This window comes from Harpia harpyja, chromosome 12 (genome assembly GCF_026419915.1).
Source record: "Harpia harpyja isolate bHarHar1 chromosome 12, bHarHar1 primary haplotype, whole genome shotgun sequence".
Taxonomy (NCBI): domain Eukaryota; kingdom Metazoa; phylum Chordata; class Aves; order Accipitriformes; family Accipitridae; genus Harpia; species Harpia harpyja.
Window position 1 is genome coordinate 5,343,365 of NC_068951.1, and position 15,602 is coordinate 5,358,966.

At 66.8% G+C, this 15,602-nt stretch overlaps 1 protein-coding gene across 3 annotated transcripts in view; it reads right to left on the reverse strand.

The window, feature by feature from the left end:
• The window catches only part of ABR (ABR activator of RhoGEF and GTPase), a 41,948-nt gene that overhangs the window by 10,947 nt on the left and 15,399 nt on the right, over positions 1-15,602 (reverse strand). For 2 of the 3 annotated variants that reach the window (XM_052803482.1, XM_052803483.1), the window contains exons 3-16: positions 10,346-10,450; positions 9,715-9,900; positions 8,821-8,928; positions 8,033-8,093; positions 5,661-5,713; positions 5,373-5,513; positions 4,910-5,031; positions 4,626-4,791; positions 4,370-4,492; positions 4,220-4,295; positions 3,975-4,079; positions 3,367-3,441; positions 3,123-3,220; positions 2,878-3,009 (exon numbers count right to left, since the gene is read on the reverse strand). In XM_052803482.1, coding sequence (XP_052659442.1) covers positions 2,878-3,009; positions 3,123-3,220; positions 3,367-3,441; positions 3,975-4,079; positions 4,220-4,295; positions 4,370-4,492; positions 4,626-4,791; positions 4,910-5,031; positions 5,373-5,513; positions 5,661-5,713; positions 8,033-8,093; positions 8,821-8,928; positions 9,715-9,900; positions 10,346-10,450 — 1,551 coding nt within the window. Of the gene's footprint in view, positions 1-2,877; positions 3,010-3,122; positions 3,221-3,366; positions 3,442-3,974; positions 4,080-4,219; positions 4,296-4,369; positions 4,493-4,625; positions 4,792-4,909; positions 5,032-5,372; positions 5,514-5,660; positions 5,714-8,032; positions 8,094-8,820; positions 8,929-9,714; positions 9,901-10,345; positions 10,451-12,300; positions 12,794-15,602 lie in introns of those variants that run through there. The other variant, XM_052803484.1, reaches the window with a different exon arrangement.

Consider the following 15,602-nt stretch of genomic DNA (forward strand, 5'->3'; position numbering starts at 1 on the left):
CAGCATCCTTTTTGCTCCGGGTGGGGAGATCAGTGGTGGTCAGGGTGGGGGGGGACAGGGAGGGGAGCCCGGTTGGGGCGGTGGGGAGGAAAACGAGCAGGGCTCATCTTCAGGGTGGGAGCCAGGCTGTCGAAAAGCAGCTCGGCAGCCCCAAAAAGCCTCCCTCCCTCCCTCCCTCCCTCCCTCCCTCCCCTTGCGAGGAAGTGACTCAAAGGCAGCCCCCCCCATTCCCCCCCCCCCGGCGGTCCCCACGCGTTTAAACCCTCGCCCTGCTGCCTGCCACCGCTCGGGAAGGTCTGGGGAGCCCCGACATCACAAATCGCCCCCCTTTCCAGAGCGTCCGCCAGCCCAGGGACAGACGGACAGGCAGCTCTTCCCTGCGGGTACAGCAGGCACCGTGCCCACGACAACACAAGGCTCTATTTCAACAGCCACATCCCCCCCCCCCCGGGCATCAAATTGGGGCTGAGGAAGGGGCTGCTCCATCCTGCCCCATCACCCTGAGACCCCCTTCATACACCCGCCGCCTGTCTCCTCACCCACCCCAGGGCATGGGGGCCAGATCCAGCCTCTCCCCTCTGCAACGTGGGCAACGAGCGCTCGCAGCCTGCTCTGCTCACTCCCAGCATCTGTCTGCCACCCCCGCCACAGCACCGGGTACCCCCCCCGCCAGCACCCACCGGACACAGCCCAGCTGCTGGGAGCGACTGGGACAGCTCAGAGCAAAGCTGAGCCTTGCAGTGCCAGGGACACGAGCCCCCCAGGGGGAAAGGACCCCCCCCGGCACCTCTACCCCGACCACGGCACGTCCCAGCCTTGGAAACTGCACGCAAAATGGGGTTAACAACAACAAAACAGGGTTAATGTCAACTGGGAGCGGAGCCGTCCCCTGTGGGCACAGGGTGCCCACCCTCTGCCGGGGACAGGCTCAGGGTGGGGGTCCCACGCTCACCATGCTGCAGACCCCTCGGGGCTCATTGCCAGGATGCTCGAGAGGAGGCTGATGCCAACCCCAGCCCCTCCACGGACCAAGCCACGTCCTCTGTGCCAGCGGGACGTGCCGCCTGCACGTGGCGGCTCTGCAGCCTAGGGAAGCCCCCGCTGCTCCCCACAGAGGGGCTGCAGCATCCCCCTCGCACGCTGACCTGCTCCTGCCAGCCCGTGATGCCGCTAAGCTGCTTTTGTGGCTGACCCACGTGCCTGGGCCATCAGATTAGAGCTGGGCAGCGGGCACCGCGCCGGCTGCAGGGAGAGGTTCGGCCGTCCTGGCAGCCCCACGCACACCACGGGCCTTTGCCGAGATGCTGATGCCAGTGCTCCGTGTCTCCCACTCCTGCCGCTAACTGGAACCAGCAGCGGCTCACGATGAGCCCAGGGACCCGCCGGGGTAAGGACCATCTGGGGCAGCATCTCTGCCTGAACAGCTCAGGGCAGAGGGCAAAGGGGCAGCGCTGGGGCTTGGCCACGACCCACAGCCCCCCCGAGCAGTGCTGCCCATCCTGCCCAGAGCCATGCTGCCTCGTCCCTGCCCCGCCACCCATCCCACTCCCAGGGCAGGGGCCGAGCCGTGGCTCTGGGTGACGGCAGGACGGCCTCAACCCTCACACTGCTCCGTCCAGCCAGGTCCTCTTTGGGATAAGCAGCTCCAGGGCCTCCTCTCTTTCCCTTTCTTCCCCCATGACTTTCGCATGGTGGGGACAAGCTGTGCTGTCCCTGTCCCGACCCCCGTGTCTCCCAGCATGACTCATGTTTGTTGACCCAGGCTATTTCCGAGAGTGCAGCTGGACTGATCCCCACGGGGCATCGAGCCCCTTCCCTGCCCCGGCCCTTCCGCTTGGCCCAATGCCACCCTCACACCGCCGTTTCCCTGCGGAGAGGGCAACAGACGGGTGATTTTTCGGGTATGAACAAGCCGCTGGCGAAGCGGAGCCCCCCCTGCCCCCGTCTCCCACCCTGCGCCCGGCGCGGTGCCGTCCCCCCGCAGCGTCCCATTCCCAGCAGTATTTCCGTGCCGCTCCCTGCTCCCCCAGGACCTGCCCTCAGCCGCTTTCCCACGGAGCAGGCGGCCACGCCGGGCCCTTTGAAGTGGCCTTGGGTCAAGGGCTGCGTCCCAGGCGCGATGCTGTCCCCAGCACAGCGGGGAAAGCAGCCAGACGGGGGGGTCCCCACCAGGAAAACACAGGGGGACCCCCATTCCCAATCAATCCTCGCTGCCCTGGGCCACCCCGCAGCCTGACCAAGGTGGGTGCTGGAGGGATGCGGGGTCTGGGGGCTGCCTGCCCCCCCCCACCTCCATCTGCCCGGTCCTGCTCACCTGGGAGCATCTCAGGGCAGCCCAGGCCTTCATCCTCCCTGCCTGGCAATCGCCAATCAGTGCGGCTCAGCCGTTGCCCTGGAAACCCCCGTTGCCATAACAGCGGCTGATGGAGGCACAGGGGAGGCAGATGGTGGCAGAGGGGGGACAGGATGGCTGGCAGGGGGGGGACAGGGGGCTGCACGCTCAGAGCCCTCCCTGGAGCGGGTGCTAACCCCCTTCCCCACAGCCCCCCGGGGCTGCAGCGCGGAGGGCGGCAGAATGGAAGCGCACGTCTTGGGGGGGGGGGTGACCGCTGGATTTGCCACCTCCACAGGACCCTCTGTCATTTTGTCCCACCTTCTTCTGCAGCCACCGTGCCCTGGGACCAGCCTGATGCCTCGCCCACCTCTCTGCCTTCAACCCCGAGCCACAATCCCTGTACCCAGCTCCCAAAAGCGGAGCTGCCTGTCCACGCTGCCAGGCGTCTCCCAGGCATCACTCCAGGGCAACCCTCCCAGCCCAGGTGCCCCAAAAAAGGTCCACTGTTGAGTAAGAAGATGCCCAAAAGCCCCAGCGCGTACCTGGATCTGCCCCTTGCCCATAATCTTGTCCACGATTTCATTGTTGTCCTTGTTGAGCTTGGTCTTATCGTAGCACTTCTCGTAGCAGAGGATACGCAGGGACTGGGAGCCCTCCAGTTCGATCTCAAACTCCTGGGGCACGGAGGGAGGGTGGCTCAGGCCCAGCACCCCAGAGCAGCTTCAAAACTGGGGCTGGAAGGGAAAGGGGGGCACGGTCCCCTCCCTGCATCCCACCCTCCTCTCACCTCATTCCACTGTGGCTCGGTGGTGTCCCGGAAAACCCTGGTCTTGGCTTTGCTGACAAAGTAGCCGAAGGAGTCCACCTCCAGCGTGCAGTAAAGATCTGGGGGAGCAGACACCGCTCAGCGCCCAAGGAACATCCCCACCGGCTCCCAGGGAACCACTGCGGGCAGAGTGGGGCCACATGCTGGACCCCAGCTCTTCCGATCACGCCGGCCCCTCCGAGCAAGGGTGGGCACCCGCACTTACTGGCAGACTGCTTGAAGCCCTTGGCGGAGTGGACGATGACGTGCAGGAACCCGTAGAGCCCGGGGGACTCGTCATCTGCGGCGGGGAGAGCAGAGGCTGTGTCAGGGCTCAGCTGCCACCTCCTGTGCCCTGGGGCCAGCGTGCGGGCTGGCTGTCCCCGAGGCAGGCTTTTCCATAGTAAGTGCTAGGTGCCTGCGGTGACACCCCAATGTCCCCAACTCCCCCGGAGGGCCATCCCTAAGGCCTGGAAGATGACACATATCCCCCGCTGCCGGTCATCCCTGCCGGACATCCCGAGCTTTCCTGCTGCTGGACAGCCCTGGGGGAAGTTCCCAGTAGGGCTGGCTGGGTCTCGCCCTGGGGATACCCTGGTCCTGCCCAGTCCATGGGGGTGCTAGAGAGACCCCAAAAGCAGCCCCATGTTGCAGCTGGGATTGCTCTGCCTGGGAGCCCGATTCTGCTCCAGTAGTGCCACCTGGTGGGTAGCTGTCCCCCTGCACAGCCAGGGTCCCCGAGCAGGGACCCCGCTCCAGCTGAAGGACCCCCACAACTCCTCCCCAGCATCAGCCGGAGGCAAAGAGGGACCCGCCAGCCCAGCGGACACTCACCATCCTTATTGCTGGTGACCGGGATGTTGTGGACGGTGCGTAGCTTGAAGCAGGATCCCGTGAGCACCTGCAGCTCCACCGAGCTCAGGACAAAGGCCTGGAGGTCTGCGAGAGGACATGAGAGGAGCTTCAGAGGGATGCAGCCAGCACCCATCGTGGGGACTGGAGAACAGCAGGCTGTGATCCTGCAGGACCTCCTGGGGTGGCCAGGAGCCCCAAGAGAGCTTCAGCAGCCCCAAACATACCCTTTTTCTGCAGTTTCTGAATGGCCTCCCTCCACTCGGACCTCTCGTAGTCAGACGACAGCAGGAAGAGGTAGCTCTAGAAGAGAGAGGGCGATGCAGCAGACTGCGCACAGGCAGGGCTGAGCCCGGCCCCCAGCCCACCCTCCTCACCTTCCCGTTGCGGTTGTGGATGCGGAAAGGGATGGCGGGCGAGTTGAGGAGCAGCCAGAATTCGTTCTCAAACATCTTCTTCTTGAGGCGCTCGATGGCCCGGCTCTGCCCCTTGTTGGCTTTCTGCAGGTGGGGAGCAGACAGGAGCTTTTGCAGGCACCCCCGGCCCCCCATGTCCCATCCCTGACCCAGAGGAAGGCACCCACCCAGGCAGCAGGTTCTGCACGGTCCCCAACCACCCACACCCTCCTCTCACCTCCTTCTGCACCTCACTCTTGATGGCTGAGATCTTCATCTTCATGTCCTCCAGCTCGTGGTCAGGGATGACGTGGACCTGCGGGCAGTGCTCCGACTCCTCCGGCGAGGGGAACACCAGGTCGGCCAGGGGCACGTACCACTTGCAGTCGTACTGCTGGTGCTTCCTGCGGCCGGGGCACGGGCACCGATTAATGCCTGACACCCTCCCTGGCTCGTCCCCTGACCCACTGGAGGACGGGGGGGATGGTGACACATTCCCCCCGTGTCCAGCACCCTCCTTACCCCACAGCCGTCTTCTTCAGCTTGGCACAGAGCAGCACGTCGGTGAAGAGGAAGACGTGCCGCAGCTTCCGCGAGCCCTCCGACAGCTCCACCAAGAAGCCATCCTTGACAAGCTGCCGGGTCTGCGGGGCAGCAGGGCTGGCGTGAGAGCGGGCAGGGAGCAAAGGCCAACAAACCGCAGGGGACGGATGCTCCTGTCCCTCTCCGTGGCTCAGCCACCAGGTACATGGGAAGGTCCATGTCCTCTGGGTGCTATTTTGAGTCCCGTACGCTCAGTGGGGTGCCAGCAAGCAGCAAGGACCAGGTAGAGCCCTAAACTTGCACGCAGAACTGCGTCTAGAGGAAACCCTACATCTCCTGACCAAGCACCGTGGAGCTCCTCAGGGTGGAGACACCAGCCAGGGGCTGGCAGAGGGCTCAGCCCTCACCCTGTGCCCAGGCACTGCCCACCCCGCTGGCTCACCTCCCCCTTGGGGGTGGTGACCGCTGTCCTCCGGGGATCGATGTCCTCATTGATGCTGGAGAGGAAGTTCTGTGAGATGCGGAGGGCGTCCTGGAGCAGCGGGTAGTCCGGGTGGTCGGCCGGGGTGTGCTTGAGGAGGTCCTGGAAGGGAACAGGCGCGGGTGAGCTGGCCCTGCGGCACCCACCGCAGAGACCCCCCAGCAGCGCTCCCCATGGCTGCAGGTCCCCAAGAGCAATGGGGGCAGATCCCCCCACCGCCCCCCATGCCAGGACTGGCGTCACACTCACATGCAGGACGAGGGTGCTCCGTGTCACCCGGTCAATGGGTTTGTACAGCAGCGCTGTGGGGAGAGAGGAGGCGTCAGCAGCCACCCGCCGCCGGGACCCCGGCCCCTCTCCCACCCGTGAGAGCCAACACCGCATCCCATGGGGGCAAGGAGGGGAGACCAGATTCCCAGAGACCCCCCCAGGTCCGCACGGAGCCCTGGGCGAGCATCTGGGGTCCGTTCTGCACAGAGTCAGCGACAGCCGGACCACCACATTACTGCCAAGAGCAGGAGAAACCACAGCTGGGCTGGTGTGTGGAGCAAGGGCAGAGCCCAGTTGTCCCCAAGGGACAGGGCACGATGGGGACACCAACCCCGCCACCATGTCCTCCTCCCCTCTGCTGCCACAGGTCACAGCGAGCAAAGCCAGAGAGGCTGTCGTGAACACCAGTCTGCCCTGACTGGGGGACGTCCCCACCATGACTGTGCCAGCGTGTCCCCCCTCCAGGGCAAAGGACCTCCCCGGGCACGGCGCTCGCACTGGCATCGCCAGCTTGCCATGCGGTGGCTGTGGAGCAGAAGAGCTGCTCGTCACCCCCAGCAGCCAGCAGGTTTTTCAGTTTCCCTTTCGGCTCAGCGGCGGGTCCTGTCCCTGCCCTGCCCTCCACGGGCTCTGCCACCCCATAGGACACCCCATATCCCCCCACCCCAGCCAGTCCTGGGTGCGAGAGAAACCCGGGCTGCTCCAGCGGTGGCAAATTCCCCACCCACAGAGAACGCACGGGCCGAGGCATCGTCCCAACACCGCTGCCCCGTCTTCCCTCCCCGCAGCCGCCTGGGCACGTGAAGCTGCGTCCGGGGCAGGGGGGGCAAAGCTGCCCCACACACGGGGCACAGACACCCCCTCCCAGCAGGAAACCAGCCCCAGGGGCTCTTCAGAGGCACATTTCACCCCAAGCAGCTGGACCTTCCTCCTCCTCCTCCCCGGCTCTTTGGGCAGGCGAAGGCACAGAGCACATTCACAGCGCTGTTCCCCGCACCCGGTCGCTCGCAAGCCTCCCCGGGCTGCTTACAGCCATGCCGATGCTTCTGGGTTTTCCCTTCACTTCAGAGCACTTCCCCAAACTGCCAGGGCCAAGCGGGGCCGGCCTTTGGGCCAGGGCAGAGGAGGGAAAGGTGCTGCCCACCCCCACCCTGTGCTATGAGCTGCGGGGGGCTCCCATCCCCTTCCCTCGGAGGGTGGTCCCTCATGGTGCCAGGTCCTGAGAGAGGGGCCCCCATCCTGGCGAACAGGGGGTCTCTGCTCAGGAGACGAGAATGCAGGGCTGGACCCTGAACCAGAGGCTGCATCCCCCGCGACTCTGTGCCAGCTGGTAAAACCGGAGCCCCGCTCCCCTGCAGCAGCCAGCGAGAGCCCTGCTCTGGAATGGAGGGGGCAGGCAGGGTGTTCCCCCCCCTTTCCCCCACCCTAGAGCCATGGGGAGGATGGACCCTCCTGCTGCCATCACTACAGGCACATGCAAAGCACCGGGGAGCCCCGGGAGGGGCTGTCCTGGCACAAGGAAAGGAGCGTTGGGCTCCTCGCCGGCACAGTTCCACCAGCCTGGAAGCCGCACGCAGGCAGCACGGGGCCAGGCACCAGCCGGCAGGGATGCCCGGAGCCTCTCCTCCCCAGCCACAGAAACACGGGCGTTCCAGCCCCATGATGCTCACAGCCTCCGTCAAGCAAACGGGGACCCCTCCCCATCGCCATCCCCCGCGGCACAGCCCAGGCAGAGGGGGTCCCCCCACCCGCCCCGGTCCCTCGCCGTCCCACCACCGGCACGAGCCCCTGCCCGGCGGCGAAGGCGAGCGCGTGGCCCCATGTGCCGGAGCCAAGATGATTCAACAGAGCCTGGAACAAAGACGCTCCCAACTTCAGGCTGCAGAGCACGATGCAGCCTCCACGCCCCCAGCAAGGACAGCCAGCCCCGAGCCAGCGTCCCCGCAGCATCGCTCCCCATCGGCACCCAAATTCAGAGCCACCCCCCTCGCCTCACCGTAGGTGCAGTTACAGCAGAGCCGGACGACGACGAGGATTTCCATGGCAGCCCCGTCTCCACGCAGCCATCTCTGCCGCCCCGTGGCAGCTCAGCCCGGCTGCGGCACGGCATCGGCCCCTCAGCACGGTTCTTGGCGCAGCCGGCGGGCGGGGAGGAGGGGGGTGGGCAGGGGGTGGGGGGCTGCTGCACGCCCCCAGCATCCTAAAGAGCTGCGTCCCCCCCTTCCTCACCGGCTCCGCACACGGCAACACAATGGGCTCCGCTCGCGGGAACCGCTCAGTAATTCATCCGCGCCAGTCCCGCGCGTAGACAAAAGGCTGCGTCCCCCTCCCCACGCCCGCGCCCGCCGTACCCTCCATGGTGACGGACGTGTGGCTCTCCTTCGAGTCCTTGGGGCCCTTCACCTTCAGCTCCTAGGGAGGGAAAGGCCCGTCAGGCAGCCCGCAGGGGGCTGGGGTGGGGGGAAGGTCATTGTTCAAGGTCATGGGGTCCCGTCCCCCCCCCCCTTCCCGCACCCTGATATCTCCCCCTGGACCCAGCCTGGCCACACTGAAGGTGACACATGGGTGCTGGGGTGGACGTGGGGACTGTACGGGACGCTGCCTGGCCAGGAGCAGCTCTGGCTGTGCCCAGCAGTGGGGACACGGTGGACCCATGGGGCATCCTGGAGCAGGACCCAGAGCAGCCCGGGGAGGTTGCTGGTCCCACCGAGCTGAACAGCCCTGCTGTGGAGGGGCTGGAGGGAGCAGGGAGCCAGGCTGCAGCCACGGAGGTCCCCGTTTCTATAGGGGAGCCAGGCATGGAAATGTAGCCAGCAGGAGATGAGCCACAGGTGCCCAGCACCCAGCACCCACGCTCCCTGGATGGGACGAGCAGGTACAGGCTGCCGCGGCATCCCAGAAATGACGGCAGCGAGGGCTGAACCCCACCTGAGCTTGCACGAGGCGGGAGCCAAACCCCTGCAATACTCAGAGATCACGACCCTCCAGCACAGCCACCGATGGCCCTGCCCCTGGGACAGTCCCCAAGGGCAGGGAGAGCATCTCCGCCGGGCAGATGCGGTCGGCGTTCTCTGCCCTGTGCTGGGACAGCCCGGCCGCGGCAGCCCTGTCCCCCCGGCACAGCCCCAGCCCAGCTTACCTCCGAGATCTTCTGGAACTGGTAGTTGCTCTGGCTGCACTTCTCTGCCGTCTCCAGTGCGATTTTGTAGTTATCCACAAAGGCCTTGTAGACCCCCAGTTGGCTGGCCTGCGGGGAGCGGGGGTTAGCCGGGCACCCAGCGGGATGCTGGAAGCCCCCCGCAGCGTGAGGGGCAGGCAGCCACCGAGGGGACACTGGCCAGAGCTGTCCCCTCCCAGCAGGACACTCTACCAGACCATAGCCAGCTGGGGAGCCACACGCTTGGCTCCGCAGGGAAAGCCCTCACCCAGGGCAGGATGGTGGGGCTCCTGCCCAGCCCTGTGCCCCCACAAACCTCCAAAATCCAGCAGAGAGGTAATGAGCGCCTGGACAGCAGAGGCTGAAGCTACAGCCGCTTCCCGGCACCCTTCAGCCTGCCCTCTCCTCCTCCCCTCCCCAGCATGGCCACGGCACCCACGGGCACATCCCCTGCTCCCATCGCAAGTCCAAAGCAGCGGCAGGACCCGGAGCGTGACCCTGGGGAGCCACCGCCGCAGCACCCACAGGCAGCGAAGAGGCAGCAACCTCCTGCCTCTCCCCAGAGGGTCACCCACGCGCCTGGGCTCCCGCCAGCGCCACGGTAAAGCCACACCATTCACCTCCAGCCAAAAACCCGTCACGGCTGACCCACCAGCTGCGGGCATCCCCGCTGCGGCGAGGGGCACGGAGGCTGCCGGGATGGGAGGGCTCAGGCGGGCAGCAGCGGAGGGATGCAACAAGTCCCAGAGCCACCGATGAGCACGTGGCAGGGTGTGAGCTGAGCCACACCGTGGGACCGAGCCCCACAGCATCGTGCTCCATCTCCCTGGCCCTCCTCCTCTTCCAAGCGGAGCAAGCCCCGGGGAAGGCGCATACCAGCTTCTGGAAGAGGTGGCCCATGGTGACGTTGCTGTCCCACTGCTGCACCTTCGGGCACAGGCTGTCGTAGAACTCCTTGTGGATCTCGTAGATATCCTGGATCTTGTAGAAAATCGTCTCGATCTGCTGGAGGGTGAGGACAGGCTGCGACGTAGTGGCCGTGGCCTTCAGTGGCTTCATAGGCTGCCGAAGGAGGAGAAGGGAGAGTGTTTGAGACAAGGGCTGGGAGAGGAACGCTGGGGACAAGGGGGATCTGAGCCGGCAGCGAGGGCTGCCCGGGACTGTGCATCCCCGCAGACTTCCCCGTGGCGGCGGTGACCCCCGCGTTGTGCAACAGCGTCTCTGCCACAAGGGCCAGCAAGTCCACAAGAGGAAGCGGGGCTATAAATACCTCCCCGCCAGGCATACTGGCAGCAGGGGGAGGTGAGACGGGGGCAGCTGGGCCAGAGCAAGGCTGGCTCCGGCGTGCCTCCTGCAGCTTTGCTCCTGTCCAGGTAGTGCCCCGGGTCAGGCCTGCCTGCCGGAGGTAGTCCAGGAAGAAATGACCCCATCCATCCATCCCTCCACCCACCCACCCCTGCTGGGGGACGTCACTGGAGGGGGTGTCCAGTCTGGGGGCTGTACTCACCAACAAGAGGGCCTCCAGCTGGTTGATGTAGATCTCCTCGCTGGCCAAGAAACCGGAGAGCACCAGCTTCCGCATCTCCAGGCCTTTGCCAGCATCTCGCTCACCCTGTACGACACAGCAAGGAGCCTGGCTGAGCCAGCAAGCGGCACGGGAGGAGACCCCTCATCCCACCACCCCATCCCCAGCATCCCTGCACGGGCACGTGTCCCCGCCAGCGTCAGGGAAGCTCCGTGGCAAGGGCCGGACATGTGCCCGCTGGGCGGCACAGCCAGGCTGGAGCCAGCTGGGAAGCCACGGGCTTCGCTCCCCTCCCTGCTCCCGGCTGGCCACGAGCCCAGCGCTGCTGGCAATGCTCCAGCGTGGCGTGCGGCACGGCAGGACTCTCCCAGGGCAGAGTCCAGAGCTGCCCGGTGAAATCATGCCTGGCGGTGGATGGTGCTGCCACATGATCCAGCGCCACCCTTTTCCCCAGCTGAGGCTTTCCCAGGGAAATGCCACTCCAGCGGTCACTGCCCAGTGGCACCGGCGCAGGTCCCAGGCTTTACGGTGCCCTGCTGCCGCTCCGGCTGCCGGCGGCTCAACTCGCACCCAGGTCTGCTGCAGCACTGATGCTCCCGTGGTATGATCCTCCCACGGTATGATCCTCATGGCAGGGAGATGGGAGATGCATGGCTGGGCTGGGGAGCTCTGGGACCCTCAGCGAGGCTCTGCCAGCACCCAATGGGGGTGCCCCAGCCCCTGGACTGCCTCGAACGCCTGGCGTGCCTTGGCCTCCCCCCTTAAAAATCACACTCAGGAACCGGGCTTTGCCACCCAGACGGGGGCCAAGCAGAGCCACGGGGACATCGGTTGCTCCGGGTAATGAGCCATTCGGGACGGTTTCAAGGGGATATTGGTCCTGGCTCACCTCTGCCCGTGCCGCCTGCCCCTGCCAGCCCTGGCTGTTGTATGGGGGGGCCTGGCAGCTCCAACCACCCAAGGAGGGGCACAGTCCCGGGCTGGGCACGGCCACGGATCAGCATCTTCCCGTCCCATTCTGGCGACTGCCAGCCGGCCCTGGGGGCTGCCGCGCCAACCAGGGTGCCCACCCCACGGCTCCCTGCCAGCCTGCACCACTAAGGCCGAGCCGCGGTGACTGGTGCAGCAGGGGGGTGTACGGGGGGGCCAGTTTTGTGTGCTGGGAGCTCACAGGCTCTTTGCCACCGATTAGTCACAGGCTCTTCCTGCTTCCCCCAGCCTGGGCCCTGCGCGGGAGCTGGGAAGATATGGGGCCTGTCTGTGCCCCGCGGGGACGATGCCAGCCGGACCCCCGTGACCCAGAGGGGCAACCCTAGAGCAGAGCCCGGCAGCCGTCCCGTGCAGGAGACCCCCAAGGAGAGCGGAGCCAGAGCCCTCCTCCAGCCCCGTGCCAGCCCCCCGGGGGCACCCAGGCACCCCCGGCAGGGTGGGCGAGAGAAGGGTGCCAGGCTGTACCTGCCAGCACAGGGGTCCCCCCCGGGGCTGCCCCCAAGCCACCGTGGTTTGGGGCCGTTTTGGGGTTGCTGGTGGCTGTGCGGTGGGGCAGTGGCAGAGCGTGGTCCAGCCCCTTCCTGAGCAACCGGCGCCAGCTCTGCTGAGCCACACAGCCCCCCCCGCAGCAGCACGCGTGGCCCCGGCTCCCCCACGGGAGGAAGACCGGGTGCTCGCCCCCACTCTGCGCAAGCACCCACTGAGCTCTTTTGCACCCAATGCCTGGCGCAGCTCTGCCCTGTCCCCCCCGGCCGCAAGCAGTCCCGGGGGAGCGGTGGGTCTGCAGTGATGCTCCCGCTGCCCCCAGAGCTCTGCCCCCCACCAGCACCCACCGCAGCGACCCAGGAGCTGCCCTGAGACCTGGGTGTCACCAGCACTAGCGAGACGCCCCTTGTGCCCCCCCACCCGCCGCCCCAGCACGGGAGCGGGGTGCCCCCGCCGCCCACCTTCTCGCCGGCCGAGAACGGAGACCCGGGGCTGGTGGGGGTTCCTGGCTCAGAGTCATCTTCATCCTCCAGCACTTTATCCAGGTACCCTATGGCCTCCTCTTCCTCCTCCATGGCCGGCCGGGCAGCGGGGGGCAGAGGGGACCCCGCAAGGTTCCGGGCGAGGGCCTCACGCGGCTGAGCCGGCCTGGCCTGACTCAGCCCTGGACGCCGGCCACCGCCGCGGGATGAAAGAAGCCATTATGGGATCCCCGGTGCTCCCGCCTGCCCCGGCTCAGGCCTTCGGCTCCCGCCGCAGCGACAGGCGCTCCCGAGGCGGCCGCACGACCGCTTCCGAGCGGCGACGACGGCAACTCTGGGGTCACCGATGGCGGGCCAAGAGGAACAACCCGGTTCTCCCCTGGCCTCCGCTCACCCCCGGAGGGGGCCGCCGGCGGTGGAGGGCCGCTGCCCGCCGCCGTACACCCCAGCCAGCCCCGCCGCTCCGCCCTGCACGCTCGCTACAGGAAATGCATCTCTTGGCGCTGGAGGTGGGGCTGCTCCGCCGGCGGCATGCGGTCAAGGCTGGGGCGCGCAGCAAGCCGCCTTCTCCGAGCCAGCTCTTCCCCACGCCGGTAGAGCTCGGCGTACCCAGCGAGACTCACGGGGAAGGGTCCCCCGTCCCCTGCCAGGCCCTCCCGTACCCTCGCCCAGCAGAGCGGTCAGCAACGGGAGAGCATCGGTCCCGCCTGCCGCGGCCTCCTGGTCCCTCCGTGTCCCGCGGGCAGGCGGAGAGCCGGAGCGTGGGGATTGGCACCAGGGAGAAGTGACCTTGGAGGGCAGCAGCATCGCCTGGTCCCGTAAGGGGACCTGGTTCTGCACCCCCAGAAGGGTACCGGACCTCTCCCTGCCCCAGGGGGGACTCGGGGCAGGGTAACACAGCTGAGACGCGTGCCTTCCTGCAGCATCTGCCCTGCATCCCATGGGGATCAGCGCTGGCACCTCGCCGCTGCCCCAGTCAGACCACAACCCCCGGGGCAGCCGGGGAGCGGGGACACGAGCGGTGGCGGGGGCACCTGCAAGGGACATCGTGGGCCCTGGCAAATGGGGCAAGACCGGGCTGGAGGAGGGGACGCTAACGCAAGAGCTGTTTCAGCAGTTTCCCCCCTGCTCCTCGGCAGTAAAAGGGGAACCAGCGGCCACATGTGCTCTGCCTGCAGGAGCCAGCTCTCCTCCCCGCGCCTGTCCAATCCTGGAACAAACTCCTGCTGCGAGAAGTGGGCAGGGACACAGACACGGGGACTTTCCAGAGCCCGTGCCCAGCCCTGCGTCCATGCCACAGCTCAGGCTTTACCCAGCCTTTGCTAAGAGGGGTCTGTGCCAGAGCACCGGGACCCTTGCCCACCACGGCTGGGTCCCCAGTGCAGGGAACGCTCCCTGCCCAGGGGAAAGCCACCCGCAGTGCCAAACCCAGCAGCACTGGGGCCACCACCCCACACCATGACCATGGCGCTTGCGTCTCCCAGGTGGGAGAGGGAGAGACAGGCTCTGTCTGCATCCAGTGGCCGGGGGCCCCAGATATGGTCACACCTGCCCCAAGAGCTTGCAAGAAGAGATGCCCCATCAGAAGCCTCCTCCAGCCCTCCGAAAGGCAGCGACACCAGTCCCACCTCACTGGAGAAGAACGATGGGGGCGAGCCCCGCACCCTGTGCCACTGGCCACAGCGGGACCCGCATGCAAGCCCGTGCCCATCACGAGGCTGGACACGTAGGATTAAATGTGCCGGTATTCAGATGGTTCTCCACTAAGCCCCGGCGCAAACAGCTCTAGATAAAGAGATAGAGGCAGAGCCGGTGCTGAGCTCCAACACTTCCCAATCCTGTTAGCGCCAACCAAGCCGGCTTTACTGCCCGCGTCCAGCCCCAACACGCTCCACCAGCCTCCAAGGGCACCGCTTTGCCAGCCTCCCCCAGGATCTCCCCCCCACCCCTGCGTCCCCAGAGCCACCCTCTGCTATCCCTACTGGGAGCCCATCGCCCACAGCACATCGCATCGCCAGGCACCGGGGTGTCAGGGCTGGGACTCGCAGGGCTGTTGCCCAACGTCCTGTTGGGGGACAAGGGACCCTGAGCCCGGGTGGGTTGGACCCAGTCCCGGGGGGACAGGGTCCTTCGCGCAGCGGGGTGGCAGAGGACCGGCACCCACCCACTAGGGACCGCCGTGGGGCCGCGCTGGGTGCCGGGAGGAGGATGCTGCGCAGCAGCGGGCCCTGGGGAGGAAGCCACACCTCTCGCCTCCTCTGCCTCAGCATCCGGGTTAAGGGCTTAACTCTTTCCACGACAAAAAAAAAAAGCAAAACAACCCCCCCAAAAAAAAACTTTCACGTTTTCTTAGACCGGCCTCCTGCCCCGGCCAACCCCCGGCTGGCTGCGGGACCACGGCAGCTTCCCCAGCGCCCGGGGGAGGGGGGGTGTCCCCCAGGGGGGTGTCCCCCCCAGCCCAGGGCCAGGCTGTCGCTCCCCACACCAGTCCCGAGCCCTGTGCCGAGGGACCAGAGACGCCCACTGCCCTGCCAAGAGCCCACTGGTCCAGGGCACACACCGGGGACGCTAGCCCCCATGTCCCCGGGGACAGCGGCCACCCCCCCCCCCCGGGCTCTACAGAAGCTTGTCTTCTGGAAAAAACATTTTTTCCCTTTGGTTTCCCGGCCCGCAGCTCCCCAAGCATCCCCCCCCCCCCCCCCGTGAAACACCCTGGATAAATCCCAAGGGCTTCCCGAGGATGCTCTCGGAAGAGCAGAGGGAGAGAAGGGGTTAAATCTAAGTTCCCCAGAAGAAGAAGGGGGGGGACGGGGGACAAGGTGTCCCTTCCCCAGCTGGCAGCTCGTCCCCAAGTGCCGCTAGATGGAGCCGGCAGCCCGGCGGAGCGGCTGCGCCTTGTCCCCAAGGGCTCCCCGGAGCGGGGGACCCCGGGGACCCCGGGAACCCCAGGCTTCCCAGCAAGGCCGACTGGGCTTCAGCACCCGGACCCCGCTTTCCGACCCGGTTCTGCCACCGGCATGGCGCAACGAGGCAGGGACACAACGCGTCCCACAGCCACGGCACCCTCACCACCAGCAGCAGAACAGGGTGCTGGTCCCCGGAGTCTGCTGGTCCCCGGAGTCCAAAGGGCCACGGCCAGCAGGGTTTGGGATGCCAGGGGACGGTCCCCCAGGTCACAGCAGCACCAGAGGACCACCGACACTGCTGACACAACCGAGCCGGGCACCCACAGCCCCCAGCTTCAACCGCACCCGGTGCAAAGCTCCGCGTCCCGAGCACCT